At 42.2% G+C, this 16,346-nt stretch overlaps 1 protein-coding gene across 5 annotated transcripts in view; it reads left to right on the top strand.

Annotated features, from left to right (window-relative positions):
* The window catches only part of PALM2AKAP2 (PALM2 and AKAP2 fusion), a 525,161-nt gene that overhangs the window by 210,686 nt on the left and 298,129 nt on the right, over window positions 1-16,346 (top strand). For all 5 annotated transcript variants that reach the window (XM_055130289.1, XM_055130281.1, XM_055130274.1 and 2 more), the window contains exon 3: window positions 5,191-5,271. In XM_055130289.1, coding sequence (XP_054986264.1) covers window positions 5,191-5,271 — 81 coding nt within the window. The remainder of the gene's footprint in view (window positions 1-5,190; window positions 5,272-16,346) is intronic.

Raw genomic sequence — 16,346 nt, 5'->3', positions numbered from 1 at the left:
ACATCTTCTGTGTTTTTGTGTGCTCTGAGTTTCAAAGGACAAAAACACTACACAAACTGGAGGAAGTAAAAGAGACTTATTAGTGCATATGACTTAGAAAGCACATGGAAAGTGCTGGCTTTATGCACTAGATTTTTTTGTTTTTGCTTTTTGGGTCACATCTGGTGATGCGTAGGGGTTACTCCTGGCTCTGCACTCAGGAATTACTCCTGGCGGTGCTCAGAGGACCATATGGGCTGCTGGGAATCGAACCCGGATTGGCCGCATACAAGGCAAATGCCCTACCCGCTATGCTACCACTCCAGCCCCACAAAACTAGATTTAGACCTTCAACCAATGGCCCAAGTGTCCTGTATTGAGATTTCAGCTCTGCTTCTATCAGTACTGATGAATTCTTTCTGCGTGAGTTGGGAAAATTGCCACTCAGATGTATTTCATCCCATCTTAGTGGAAAGAGAGATTTTCTCTCTTAGTATTTATGTGTCTATCACAAGAAATGTCTCTTACTGATTCTCTGTGGGTAGCTTAGCCCCTTGTTAAATGAATTACTACTATGTAGTAAGATTGGCATAACCTGTGTAATAAGCAGACTTGATACAGGTATAATCATGACTGGCATTCTATTAATGCCATTTTCAATGTGGATTTTCTAAAAGAAAGACCAGGCAGATAGTCACTCTAGCTTTGTTGGTATTTAGGCTATGTTCATGAATACTTTTATTATTGTTTTGGTCAGGTAAAATAGTGAAGGAAAGTCATTATTGTTAAAGGAAGCAGTGACATCAAAGTCAGGAAAGCATTAAACAGCCTAGCCTGGCAGTTCAGGAATCCAAATTGTTTGTTAATGTTCTCGAAGGTGGTTTAGGGAACTTGGCATGAAGCTGTGGATTAGAGAGGGGTCTTATTGACCAGACCAAGGAACTTGCTGTTTGAACTGTGTGCAGAAAGGAGAATTCTGGGAAACATTTTATTTATTTATTTTTGTTTTAAAGTCACACTTAGTGGTACTTGAATGTTACTCCCAGCTCTGTTTTAGGAGTTACTGTTAGAGGTGCTCAGGAGATGGTGCGGTGCCAGGGATCAAACCCAGGCAAAGCATGCACTTTGCCCATTGAGCTCCTTCTGGCCCCAACATTCTGGAATTTTAGGCAAGAGATGAAGGTAGTCAGATTTCTATTTTAGAATACTAATCTGGCAGTCATGCAAAGGGTGAGTTGGAGAAAGCAGGACTCAAAGATAGGGAGGATATGGTGAGACTGCTGCAGTAATGCAGATTGAAATGGGGTATTAACAATTAAGTGCAGGGGCCAGAGAGATAGTACAGTGGGTAGGGTGCTTGTCTTGCATGTGACCAACCCAGATTTGACCCCTGGCATCCCGTATGGTCCCTCGAGCCTACCAGGAGTAATTTCTGACAGCAGAAGCAGGAGTAAGCCCTGAGTACTGTTGGGTGTGGCCTATAAACAAAAACAAAACAAAACAATCAAGTGCTATGGAGTAGAGCACTAGTATAGAATAGAGGGCATGTACAGGTCTGGAGAAAAGGGAGAGTCTTGAAGCCGTGCTAAAGGCTAAGCAGATGTGGAAATGACAAGATAAATTTCTAGAATATGCTTTTTTCAAGAAAATAAAATGTCTAGGGTAGCTGAGCATTCCATTTACTAGGATAAGAAATAATACAGAAAAGGGACAGATGTGTTGCTAGGGGATGAGTGTTGCTGAGATGATGATGGTGGGGACCGAGTACCAGGGACTAGATATGAACAGCTGGCAGTAGATACGGGAGGACTAAAGTGAAAAGGAGAGATCTAGATCGAAAATAAAGCTCTGAGAGTTATAAGCATGTAGGCTGAATAGCTGCTGGCAAGGATAAAGGCAATCACATAGGTTACATGTATGCGGTGATAAGAGGAACTACGAATCCCTGGCTCTTTCTTGGGAGAGGAGAAGAAGTCTGGGAAGCAGCAGGCTGTGCCAGTGAGGAACACAGCTCAGACCTCAGCAGCCAAAGCAAGCAAGCAAGGAAGAGAGAGAGAGGAATGCCATGGTGACCTACTCAGGCTTGCTGTCCATCGACACTTACCTAGTTCTGTACAGAGACCAATTGCACCTCTTACCTCTTGCCGAGCTGGGAAAGACTTCAGGGCCGAACTCCATCATGGTGGTAGGGGATGTGTATAGCCAGTTCAAGACTAAAGGAGTCTTGAAATAACTAGAAATAGGCAAAGTTTCCTTTGTGATGGGCCAGGCACAGGGTCTTCACTAGAACACAGATGTCCACATCCCATTGCTGATACCTGGATACATAGGTTAGCTGCTTTTTGGTTTCAAGTTTTAACTCAGTTGTGATGTTCTTTGGAGGAAATAAGAAAATATCCCACAGGGGAATTGTTTTCCTGGCCCTGCTCCTTCCTTCCCAAGCACCCTCTAGTCTGTGTGACTCTCACACAGATAAGATACTATCTCTCCTTACCTGGTAGAGACTTTTGTTGTTGGGCCTCAGCAATTCTAGTTCTTATGCTTATCTTTCTCTTTCCATTCTGATTGCTGCAGCTCTAAGCTAGGAATTACTAGTTAGTTCTTCCTCCTTACAATAACCAATTTAAATGAAAGATCTCCCAGATAAGCACATTCTGATCATGTACTAAACCTGGCCAATACATGTGTTTGTAAATGAAGGTTCACAAGAATGTAAACACTCTTTAAAAATATTTTTATTACACTCTTAATTATATGTACGTATATATGTTCTAAGGTTGGTTTGAACTACAGTAACCACATTGAATAGTTATAACAAGCTGTCTGTCCCACAAGCCTAGAATGTGTAAAAAAATTTGGGGGTGGGGGAATGTTATTGATCATTATGATGATAAACAGCCCTCAAGTAAGGAATTCCTTTCTCTTTTTTTTAAAGGGAGGAATTTCTATATGAATAAAAACTCAGAGTAGTAAAGCCTAGGAAAGGTTTCTCAATGCTTATATGTGTAATTAGAATGCAGTTTCAATCTATTTGAGATGCTGTGATAAAAGATCATAAACCTACAAACTACAGAAAATATTTCACCATATTCTGGAGGTCATTAATTCTGGAAGTTCAAGATCAGGGTACTGGTGGATTTGGTACCTGGTGGGATCTGTTTCCTGGTTCATATAGAGCTGTCATCTTCATAAGGGTGAGGGAGCCTTCTGGGTTCCTTCATACAGACCCTAAACCCACTCATGAGGGTTCATCTTTCATGACCTCATCATCTCCCAAAAGTACTACTCTCTAATTCTACTACATTAGGCATCAGCTTTCACCATAAGCATTTAGAGGAAGACAAACCCTCGTCTACAGCAAGCATTTGGCACTCAGTTAATGTTTCTGGAAGCATTGAGTCATGGTACCTTATATCCAAGTATTCATGACATACTTTATCTAGTCCCAGATTTAAATGTCAGACTCTTGTATATCTTGGTAGTGAGAATGAACAATAAAGACCAAATAACATCCTCTTTAGAAACTCTAGAATATCTCTACATAGTGAGCTGGTTCTGGAGATTCTTAGGTTTCCTTTGGTACCCTGGAGATGCTGGGTCTGTGGACTTCCCTCTCCATGACTCACTTTTCCCATCCACTGATATACATTATATATATCTACATATACATACTCTTGGATTAAACAATATCAATTATATATCACAATTATATAATCGATTGTAATATGATTGGTGTTCTTTTGTAAATAGTTTTTAAAACATTTGCAGACCTCACTTTGGCAGGAAGATCATGTCCCTAACTCGGTTATTATGTCCCAGTGGCGTGGGGTTATTGGCTATGGTGTTTTAAAAGTTTGTACATTACACAGAAAACCTTGGTGGTAACACAAATTATTATGTTGACTTGAATAATAGTGATACAAGTAAGTCTCTGCTCTCACAAGTATTTAAGAACTTTTGTTGACACAGAGCCTAGCAGCCAGACTTCTGAATTACTGTCGTCTTCAGAATTTGGGTGTTGTGTTGAAAAATGCCATTATGTCTTGTCTGACAAGTTTCTCCCTGCATGTGTGAGAAGACAAAACTAATCCAGTGTAAATGTCTTGTAAACCACCCCTGTGCACTTTGGAAAGAAAACATCCAACAAGTCAGCTTTCATAAGGCTTGGTCTTCTGTTCTTCAATCACATTCATATGACGCTTATTTTCTACGTTTGGGAAGTATAGAAAATCGTGTACTTCAGTGAAAGGTTATAAATACAAGGAAATACCTAGAAGTTAACATATATCAGTAAATATAATAGCAGAGAACATTTATTGTGCATTTACTGTGTGCCAGACTGGTTCTAGGCTCTTTATATGTATTGGCCCATTCAATCCATGCCCCAATCGTTGATAAAATTGTTAGGTTCTCTTTATATGAGAAGTGATTTAGACCCAGAGTGCTGAAAAACCTTGCCAGAGGTCATACAGGTAGCAAACGATAGAGTTGGGAGTCGGATCTAGGCAGACCAAGTCCATGTTCACTGTGAACTTAGCAAGCCCCATATACAGGAAATGCTACCTCCAAGGCAAAGATCATCAACCTAGTATGCACCCTGCAGTCTGTCAGATGGCTGATTTGTCCTATGACATTTGGAACAATGTTGGATTATTTTATATTTATGATTTTGGTTAAGAGACCTAGCTCTGGAATTGCCCATTGTTTCATTCTATATTTACAATTGGTGATGATCTGTCTTTTTTGGTTGAGGCATTCTTATTCTTTGTCTCCAAAATTAACACCGCACAGATCATGACTATGACATGGGGTGGGGGAGTGGAAGAGAGAGGGAAAGAGAGAGAGAGAGAGAGAGAGAGAGAGAGAGAGAGAGAGAGAGAGAGAGAGAGAGAGAGAGAGAGAGAGAGAGAGAGGAGGGAGAGAGAGGGAGAGTAGAAACTGCCTTTCCTTCTGGATGAAACTGTTGCAGCTTGGCTGAGTGAGGAGGATTTCTCCCACACACACAGCCCACAGCAGACATGCTAGGAGAATGCTGCTGCTTGCAACACGCGCAGACACAGAAAGGCAGGTGACACTGTGTGTGTGCCCAGCTTCTCGGGAAGTGTCCCTACAGATGTCTGCAGCGGCAGCCGCGGCTGCTGCTCCCTGCCTTCAAATTCCTGGAGCCCACACCCACCCACTCTTACAGCTTCTCTCTTTTTTATTTTCAAGGAAAAAAGAAAGAGGCAGACTGAAATAGAAGGCAAGCGACACGAGCTTGACGAGCAGATACTTCTGCTGCAGCATTCCAAGGTAAGTGGCGGATTCCCCCCGAACCTCTTCCATTATTAGACATGCAGATCACACTCCAGAGAGCTGGGCAGAGTCTGCCCTTTCGTGAAGGCGCTCAGCGGAGTAAACTAGCCCTTTTTCATTCAATCAGGAGAAAACCATCTCTTGGCTTGTCTCAGGCTTTTCTCCGATTCAGGGCGTTATGACAGCATTCCAATTCCTGCAGGCATGATGAGATTGTAGCGTACATGTGGACCGGTTTGGTGGCGATGTGTGCATGTGAATGGTGAGGGTTATTTATAGAAATTGGATGAGAATTTTCACATGGTGGGTGAGGCCATGTTTCAGATCGGTCTCGCTAGTGATTTGGTGCTGTGTGTGTGTGTGTATCTGTGTGCATATGTGTGTGTATGTGTGTCCAGAGGCTCTCCGAGATACACTTAGCATCATATTCTTTTTCAGTGCAAAATGTAAACATGTTCTTTCTTCATCTGGAGAGAGGGAGATAAGAAGCAGTGTGATCTGATGAAAAATTTTCTTATAAAAAAGCCTAGCCTGCATACTTCAAGTTATTCATCTGTCTTATTTGTACTTTAGTAATTTTGAAAGCAAGCAAGAGGGCATGCTTGGGGAAACGATGTTTATTTTTCTTTAAAACATAACGCGCTTAAGCATCGTCATTGATCACAGCCCTGTAGAAAGCTCTGTCACTGTCACTGGGACTCCAACTGGTTGCAGAACGCTGCTCTCTGCAGGCTCAGGGATAATGTGTTCTCATTCCAGGGAGCAGCGAGGAGCTGCCGCTGGCCTTCCCTGCTCCCGGGTATTTGGGGGAGCATGTCCTGCTCACCTTAGGTGGCTGTGACATCGCACATATGGAGCTGTGCTGCTCAGAAACCTGCTGGGGAAGGCAGGGCTGACTTTCAGGGTAATGCGAGGGTGGGGTTATTTGGAATTTTAAAAACTAAGGTGAGCCTCAGTGGTGGCATTCCTTGTTTCTTCTTTGGAAGATGGGATCATGCTCAGTGACTCTTCAAAACGTGAAAGCAGCAGCAGCAGCAGCCTCACTGCCTGTCTCAAATAGCAGCATGACCTAAATCTGGTTAGCATATGTATCCGTGTGTCATTCCCCTGAACCGGAGCGATGTGTGCTAGGAAGGAAAGCAGCATGACACGCAGAATGTAGTCCCTTCTCGCTGCTCATCACATAAATCCATTTATGGACCTTTCTTTGTGGGAGCGTGCACCATTTTCCATATGCTGCTGTTCTTCCCTCACATTCTGAGGGAGGATTCAGGGCTAAAGTTAGTAGCTTCTTCTTTCAGAGAAGGGGGAGCTGAATAACACTCTCTGGAACTGAGTGCATTGTTCAAGGTCAGTTTGGACAGGTCTTGCTCTTTAACTTAGAGGATAGTGAATTTGCCCCTGGTAAAAGACCCAAATATATGAAAATGTCAATGAATCCAAGCTCAGTGTGGTTCTTTTCTTTTTCATTCCTGAACCCAAAGAGAGAGAAGAGGCTAGAGAGGTAGTACAGCAGGTAAGGCATTTGTTTTGCATATTGCTGACCTGGGTTTGAACCCCACCACTACGTATGGTCCCACCAGGGTTCACTCCTGAGCACAAGCCAAGAATAACCCCTGTGGACCACTGGATGTGGTTTAGAATATGTCCCCCCCCACACACACACTTAAAGAGAATAAAGATGCCAGAAAAATCAATATTTTTTGTCATGCTTCTTATTATTCTGGGTAACAAAAATGATACCAAGAACTTATTTACTGCTTATATTCAGCACAAGTTTCTAACATTTTGCATATGATTTATCTGTTTTCACCTGCTGTCTATCCATCCATCCATCCATGCACCCATCCATCTATCCAACTACCCCATCATTAGAAACAATAGTAAAATGACTTAGTATCACTTAGAGAAGCAATGGAATTTCTTCGAGACCTTAGAAATAAGGGACTCAGATACTACTTTATGGTTATTCTGGTGAAATTCTCACACAGTTGATGAAGGATATTGGCTATTTATTATCTAGGGGATAGAGGTCTAGAAGTGAATGTCATATAATTAGATGCCAAAGACATTGTCATTTTCTAAGGAAGGCTTGTGTGGGCAGGAGATGGTGGATTGCTAGTTTCCAACAATGAGAAAGCAACATTCAGAGGTTGGGTTTATCAGAAGCATTTATCGCATACATACTGCCTTGGAGCGAGGCTCCAGCTCTGCCCGTTGGTGAGATGGGGCTGTCATGAGAGAATCGGCTTTCTTTCCTGTGACTCAGGTGAAATTTCCTCCCAGTTCTGCCTTTTTTGTTCTGAGCCTATCCTCCAAACAAATGGAGTTATTCAAGATGCTGACAGAGATGATCACTTCAGGTATCAAAAGGGAATCTGCCCCTCTTTTAATCAGTTAACTGTCGACGGAACTGAACTAGTGTGAGTCATCTTCCCTGTGATCAGTCAATGCTGGGCTTGGCAGCCTTCCTCCTGGATCATAGTAAATTCATTGAGGTAAGCCTCTTGGTGGAGACCCAGCAGCTTCTTCCTGGCTGCAGAGAGCCTTGTCCATGCTTCTTGTCTGCTCTCAATGATTGTTATGCGTTCATGTATGGCACTGCCCGGGTATGAGATACACCCCCTGGATAATGAAGGCAAAGAAGATCTGACGTTCCCTGCCAAACAGTTATGGAAATAAACCCGTGAAGTTAACTAGTCTGCCTAAGAACATAGATGGGGGACCAGGGTAGAGCCCCAGGAGTCTATGTTGCTTTTAACAAGACCTGGTTTTTTTTTCCCAAAGAAATGCTTTCTTTGGAATAATTTGTCTAGACAGATGCTAGTTCCATCTAAGTCTATTCTCTCTTCACTCTAAGTATATTTTCACAAACTGTAAAAAAATCTAGTCTGCATAAAGACATGCTCCGCATAACTGTTGGCAATTCCTTGGAGTGGAAGCTATCAGGAAATATCACTAATTGTATAATTATATATTTATAAACTCCCAGATGTCCTTTGGCAGGGAGGCTTTCTCATTGCAATGTAAGTGAAAAAGCATTGGAATTAGCTTTTGTACTTGAGATAAAATTCTTATTATCAAACAATCTAAAGTCACACAGTTTCCTATAATCAGGTATAAATTATTTAGGCAGATTTGCTGATTTGCTGTGAAATCAAATAAATACAGTAGTTTTGATACTTGTGTGCTTGATAATTATAATATTTCATTACTGTGAGTAATGTGAATTTATAGTTGACACATAAAAAAGAAAATTGTATATGTAATCAACAATATATCAACTATATGTGTAATCATATATACATATATTATTTCTTATCAACTATATATGTACATATCATTGATATATTACATAACCAACTGTATCTATATGCGTATATATATAGAATTGGTACATATAGTTGGTATACTATATGTACATATATAGTATTGATAAGCAAATTCTGTATAGCAGTGAAGGACTAACATATATTCCACTGATTAGAAAACCTTTAGCTGGCTTACATTTCTACCTAAATTAAACCCAGATACCTTTTATAAGAATCTTAGCCCTAACTAATAATATAATATGTGTGATATAAATACTTTTAAGAAATATGTAATAGAACAAATGACAAAACTTGATAGTTGTGTTATTTTTGGCTGACTGCAAAAGATATAATGTCATTTTGAAAGTAAAATTTAGAAATACACATAAATAAAGGGAGAAAACATCTTGGGTATGGAGTAATAGTACAGCAGGTAGGGCCATTGCTTTACACACATGGCCATTGCTTTGTATGTGATCATCCTGGGTGCAAGTCCCAGCACTGATACATCACTCAAGCCCCACCAGGAATTACCCTTGAGCACTGAGCCAGGAGCAAACCCCGACATCACCAGGTATGGCCACAAAGTGAAACAAACAAAACATATATATGAGGAATATATAATAACATAAAAGGGAAAATCACGCCTAATATTCTTTTACTCCCTGATTTGTGATTCCTATGTCATTCTCCTTATACAAACTATATTAGGTGCTTTGAATCTATGTAGAAATTATTTTTCTATACTGTTCACGACAGAGTTGTCTCAAACATGACTTGTTGGTTAATTCATCCTTTTCTTCACTAATTTATGTGTTTTCTTTATCACATACATATTTCTCACATTCAAGTCCAACATTTGTGGATTCTGTTTATTCCACTAATCTGTTATTGTTATGCCAATACCATCCATATTTAATACTTCTAGCTTTTAAATGTATTATATTTCATAAGGTAAGAGTCATCACCATTCTTCTTTTGAAAAATTGTCTTGACTTTTTATCCTTGGGAATAATAATTTATTTTTATTGTTTTTATTATGTGACTTGTGATAATATGAGTTAGAAAATAAATCAGCTATTGTCTTCTATGCCATGGCACACTAAATTTAATATTTCTTTTCACCTCTTCCTTTGAATTGCCTTAGATTTGTCTAGTTTATTGGCATCTCTAAGGTCCCAGCACAGAGTAGGCATGCAATATTCGTGGCCACGTGGGATTTTCACATTTGGGATTGCCACATTTATAAAGGTTTGCGCAGTAGTCAGCATTGTCAGAATCAAATTGCTCATGCCAAATCTTCAGTACATAAGCTGCCTTTGAATTATTTATTCATAAGCAAGGAACATTGTCTAGAGTTTTCTTCTAACCCAAGCCATGAAAATTATCATTATACTTTAAAAACCACAGCCTTTCAGAAGACTTAATGGGAAAAAAAAGGAATTGTGACCCTGCAGAATATTTATTGTCACCTGCCAAGGTCGTATGCTGACGACCCCCGAAGGAATAAGGAGCCTTGCTACAAAGATATGACAGCATTTCTCACTCTTGTGAATCTTCAGTCGTTATTTTAGACTTTAGTATGTATAAAATGTTTAACATTTAAAATATTAAACAGTCAGGTGCTTAGTCAAAAGGAACATTACTTTTCATTTTTTTCCCACTGCTCTTGCCTGTCCGAGAACTTGAGTAGGAGCTAACACTTCATCAGAAGTCTTGCTTTTGCTTCTGGGTGGACTGAAGCATTTAGTCAAACCACATTGCCAAACAAGGATCTTTTGGGGGGCGAGTGGGAAGGGAGGATAGTGTTCTAGAGAAAAAAGAAGGAGCTTGGAGAGGTAACTGCGGTGAATAAGAATAGAGACCTGGCTATTGTTTCATTCTGAGTTTAATCCATTTTCTGCTAGAAAATTCCCTTTGGCCAGATTCCAACCATCCTGTACTAACACAGCCATGACTCATAAGTGAACGAAAGATTTAGAGAAAAAGATAAAATTTATAAAAATATAAGAATAAATCAGGGGCTGGAGTGATAGCAGAGCGGGTAGGGTGTTTGCCTTGTATGCGGCCGACCCGGGTTCGATTCCCAGCATCCCATATGGTCCCCTGAGCACAGCCAGGGGTAATTCCTGAGTGCAGAGCCAGGAGTGACCCCTGAGCATCACTGGGTGTGACTCAAAAAGAAAAACCAAAGAATAAATTACTGATAAAATACTTATATAAACACAAGGTGAGAAAACCTAATTATGTATTACACCAAAGCTAGAACTATGAAAATAAAAATATTTCTTACTACTTTATAAAAATTGTAAACAATCAGGAAAAGAGTTTAGAGAATGACTAATCCTACTTTCCACCTTCATTCACCTACACACCACCACAGACACTGCTCATTGTTCACCTGGATTATTTTTAAAAAATACTTAATCAGGGGCTGGAGCAATAGCACAGCGGGTAGGGTGTTTGCCTTGCACGTGGCCGACCCGGGTTCGATTCCCAGCATCCCATATGGTCCCCTGAGCACCGCCAGGGGTGATTCCTGAGTGCAGAGCCAGGAGTAATCTCTGTGCATTGCTGGGTGTGACCCAAAAAGCAAAAAAAAAAAAAAAAACTTAATCAGGACTGGAGTGATAGTACAGTGGTTAGGGCATTTGCTTAGCACACAGCTGACCTGGGCTTGATCCTCAGCATCCTATATGGTCCTGTGAGCACTGCCAGAATGATTCTTGAATACAGAGCCAGGAGTAACCCCAGAGTATCACTGGGTGTGGCTCAAAAACAAAGGCAAAAAAAACAACAAATAAAGATGTTTAATTTCAGCTACCTTCTCTATGGACTGGAGCGATAGCACAGCGGGTAGGGCTGTTTGCCTTGCACACGGCGAACCCGGGTTCAATTCCTCCGTCCCTCTCAGAGAGCCTGGCAAGCTACCGAGAGTATCCCACCCACATGCCAGAGCCTGGCAAGCTATCCGTGGCATATTCGATATACCAAAAACAGTAACAAGTCTCACAATGGAGATGTTACTGGTGCCTGCTCGAGCAAATCTATGAACAATGGAAGGACAGTGCAACAGTGCTACTTACAGTGCTAACTTCTCTATAGATTAAAAAGTTTATTAGAGGCCAGAGAGATAGGACATTGGATAGGGAACTTCCTTTACACACAGCCAACCGTACTTCGATCCCCAGCACCCCGTATGGTCCCCCAAGCTCACCAGGAGTAAGCAGAGTCAGGGTAAGCCCTGAGCATGACTGCTTATCGCCCCAAGCCAAAATATAAAAATAAAAAAATTGACTAAAAGCATTGTATACCTTCATGATATGCAATTTTATTTGTCAGTAAAGCTGGAGTTTAAAAAAAAGTTTCGATTAAATGATTTCTAAAGTCTTTTTTAAAAGTATAAGCTTTTATATTTGCTAAAAATATACCACATGTGGGGCTGGAGCGACAGCACAGAGGGTAGGGTGTTTGCCTTGAACGCGGCCAACCCGGGTTTGAATCCCAGCCTCCCATATGGTCCCCTGAGCACCGCCAGGGGTAATTCCTGAGTGCAGAAACAGGAGTAACCCCTGTGCATTGCCAGGTGTGACCCAAAAAGCAAAAAAAAAAAAAAAAACCCACATGCATACATTTTCCCCCATTCATTTAATAGATATTTGTCATCAAGAACTATAGCTTTGAGGGGCTGGAGCGATAGCACAGCAGGTAGGGCATTTGCCTTGCAAGCGGCTGGCCCGGGTTCGATTCTCAGCATCCCATATGTTCCCCTGAGCACCGCCAGGAGTAATTCCTGAGTGCAGAGTCAGGAATAACCTCTATGCATTGCCAGGCGTGACCCAAAAAGCAAAAAACAAAAACAAAAACAAAAACAAAAAAAAAACAAACAAAAAAGACTATAGCCTGGACGAATCCAAGCTACAATTGGTACTATGAGAGACTCGGGCATGAGTGAGGGATGGGAGGGAAGCATCAATAGAGGAAATGCTGTTAGAGAACCTGGAAAATAGTTATTCCATGTTAGGGAGTAGGGCAGTGGTGCCCACTGAGTGTCAGAGTTAAGGGGGTCGAAGTACTCTCTGGTGAACTCAGGCAGAAGCAGGCTAGCCGAAGGCACTGTTTGACTGCCAGTCTCAGAGCCAGGCCTTCCTCAGTGAGTGCTCTTCGCTAAGTAACTTAACCCGAGACATGTACCCAGATACGTCTCAGGGACAGCTGGGGTGTGGGGAAGGGTTCCCTCAGGTACTTCCCTTGTGCCAGGCTCTGAACCCTCCCCAAATGGCTGTCCTGAGCTGAGGGTGGAGGAGGAGAAGCAGGATGAGAAGGTTGCGGTGCTGTGCCTGAGTTTTGTCTTTCACAGCTGGGCAGACCTGCAGAGCCAGAACCAGAGTCCCCTATGCAGCTCCCTGCCCTGGTCTCCAGCTACTTTTTCCATAGCTGGACTCTTCTTATTGAATCCACCTGGCCAAGGTTAAGTTTGAACAGCTTTTAGCACCCATAAATGTGATACTTCGTCTTGATATATGTGTTTGGGGGGGCATAGATAGAGAGAGAGAAAACTTTTTATTTTCAGTTACTTCTTCCAACTCTGCCTGCTACTCCATTTCCAATCCCCCAGGCAGCCATTAAGAACCAGACCGTGTCAGGAAGCTGCTGTTCTGACGAATGTGTATGATTAGTGTGTGTAAGTGAGTTAGATTCTGAGGTATGAATGCCGTTTTTCCTTAGGAGTGACTCAAGGGATTGGAAGCAGTTTAACAAAAGCTTCGGAGGTAAATATATTTGAATTGGTGGTTTCCCTTGACGATCTTACTTTGGGAACAGGTGAAAAAACAACTGTGTTTTCTTGTTTTGTTACCGTTGCTGTTTATATCAAAATACCTCTGTGGAACAGACCTGGATAAAGGACCAAACGTGATAACCTCTCAGTATCTGTACTGCACACCATAATGCCCAAAAGGAGAGAGAGAGTATGGGGAATATTGTTTGCCATGGAGGCAGGGGAGGGTGGGAAAGGGGGCTATACTGGGGATATTGGTGGTGGGGAATGTGCACTGGTGGAGGGATGGGTGTTTGATCATTGTGAGATTGTAACTCAGACATGAAAGCTTGTAACTATATCTCACAGTGATACAGTAAATAATAATAATAATAATAATAATAATAATAATAATAATCACTGTATTACCGTATCACTGTCATCCCATTGCTCATTGATTTGCTCGAGTGGGTACCAGTAATGTCTCCATTGTGAGACTTGTTGTTACTGTTTTTGGCATATTGGATACCCCACGGGGAGCTTGCCAGGCTCTGCCATGCGGGTGAAATACTCTCAGTAGCTTGCTGGGCTTGAGTCGAATCCGGGTTGGTGGCATGCAAGTCAAACATCCTATCTGCTGTGCTATTGCTCCAACCCAATAATAATAATAATAAAAGAAAGAAACAGACCTCCCTGCCACCAGACCCACTAACCTACTGCCTTGTTCTCTTAGACCCCTCTTCCTGTCTTCCTGGGTCCTGATGTGAGGATTTTTCTTTTTTCTTTTTTTGTAACATTGCCATATCCAGAGAACAGAGTTAGGGGACACTGTGCCTATAGTACTCATGGTCACCAGGCTGGTTTTGTCAAAGATTAAGTAGTTGATGGCTGAGCCTAACTAGTCCTGGAGAGAGGTTAGATCTTGTATTAGTGGTGGGAGTAACCTTATAAAGAAGAATGGAGAAAACACTCCAGGAGTGACCACTTCCTCAGAGTGAAGAAGCTCTGCTTTCAGCGCTTCCCTGAGGAGGCAGAGAAAGCCAGTACTCTTCATAGCTGCCTTTTCAGAAAGACCCACGAAACAAGACTGGGGTTCCTGGCATATCTGTCCCCTGAGACCATACTCATGTTTTTACCTTCTGTGGACTAAACTAGTGCGATTTAAAATTCATTTTGAATGTGTGTGTGTGTTGGTGAAGGGAGATGACACCTTGCAATGTTCAGGGGTTACTCCTGGCTCTGTGCTCAGGAATCACTCCCACCAGTGCTCAGGGAATCATTTGGGATGCCGACAATCAAACCCAGGTCAGCCACGTGCAAGGCAAACATCCTATTTGCTGTAATATCACTCCGGCTCAGTTTCAAATATTTTAACACAGGAAGCGCCCTAAAAGTGTAACATCCCCTTCACGGGTAGTAAGAGTGAAAGAAAATAGAGAATTTTAAATTTTCTATTGTTCATTCTTCCCTGGTCGAGCTGGAAGCAACCATCAGGTGCAGATGTTAAGTAAAGCAGTTCCTGCCTTTGGGCTGGAGGGACAACATATATACATATAACTAATTTGAAGAAATAGTGAGAGTGGTCTTGAGCTACATTTCTTAACTGGGGGTCAAGTGGCCCACCCTGTGGGACCCCAGGAGATTCCCAAGGAGGCTATAGCATGAGACTAGGAGGCCAGTCATAAGACAGGATGGACAAAGCAGGTTGAAAGGAGGTAATGGTGGAGAAATATTGAGAAGCACAGCTCTAGATCATTTTCCTCATCATAGGAAACAGCAGGGAGCCATGCTCCTGCAGGTGGGAGAAGATACAACTTCTTCTACAAAGATGACATTTTACCTGTTTCCAGGTTAAAGGAAGATAGGCCACAGGAGTCGGGTGAGCATCAGTAGCAAATACCTTTTTAGCACTGAGTGTGGAGCCAGCACCTGTAGAATAAGAACTTAATCCCCCTAATAATCCATTGAGAAGGGCACGGTTATTCATTTTACAGATGGAGAAACTGAGGCTCAGTGAAACTAAGTGACCTGCCCATGATCGTACAGCAAGTAAATGGTAGATTGTTACTAGAAATCGGCCTCCAACCTTGCCTTCATGGCAGACAGGTACAATCTCTCAGAGGACTTTTCAGGTGCTTAAGTTGTTGTGAATTGTTTTTCCCTTCTGTCAAGAGAGTCAGTTCAGGAAGAAGAGTGGATTTTCGCCACCTGTTCTCACTTCCAGCGGGAAGAATACCTGTGTGATGAAGCTTTGGAGAAGGTGGTAGTTGGCTAGAGCTGCCATAACAAGTATTTCCCACAAGGAAAACTTCAGCAACGGCAACTTCCTCTCAATTATTGAGGTTCTGATTCTCAGAGCAAGGAATGGGCAGGACTGCTTTCTCCTGAGACCTGTTCTTGACATGTAGGGAACTATCTTCCTCACGGACCTTTGCATGCCCTTTTTTCTGTTTTCCTGTGTCCTGATCTTATTTGGGTGGAAGCTGGGGTGGAGGAGGGAGAGATAGTGTTTGGACCACACCAGGCTGTGTGCAGGCATACTCCAGACTCTGCTCAGGGATCACTCCTGGTGGTGATCAGGAGATCATCTGGTTTCTGGGAATCAAATTGGAGTCAGCCACATACAAGGGAAGAAGTGCCTTCCTGTCTCTGACCCATCTAGTGACTTGGGGGCTCGGCGACCATATGGGGTGCAGGGATAGAAACTAAGTTGGTTATGTGCAAGACAATTGCCTTACTGCTAGATGATCTCTCCAACCCCCACCTAGTGTTTTTATAAAAAGAGGAGATCAGTGGGCTAGAGAGATAATACAGTGGGAAAGTCACCTGTGTTGCACGTGCCTGACCCAAGTTGGATCCCTGGCACTTCATATGGTCCCTTGAGCACCTCCAAAAGTGATCCATGTGCACTGAGCCAGGAGTAAGCCCTGAGCACTGTTGAATGTGACCCAAACAATCTTCCCTCTGGCCTAAAGACCACACTGGTAATATGGAGGTAGAGT

The sequence above is a fragment of the Sorex araneus genome, chromosome 1 (assembly GCF_027595985.1).
Source record: "Sorex araneus isolate mSorAra2 chromosome 1, mSorAra2.pri, whole genome shotgun sequence".
NCBI lineage: Eukaryota > Metazoa > Chordata > Mammalia > Eulipotyphla > Soricidae > Sorex > Sorex araneus.
This window is presented reverse-complemented; position numbering and strand designations above follow the sequence as displayed.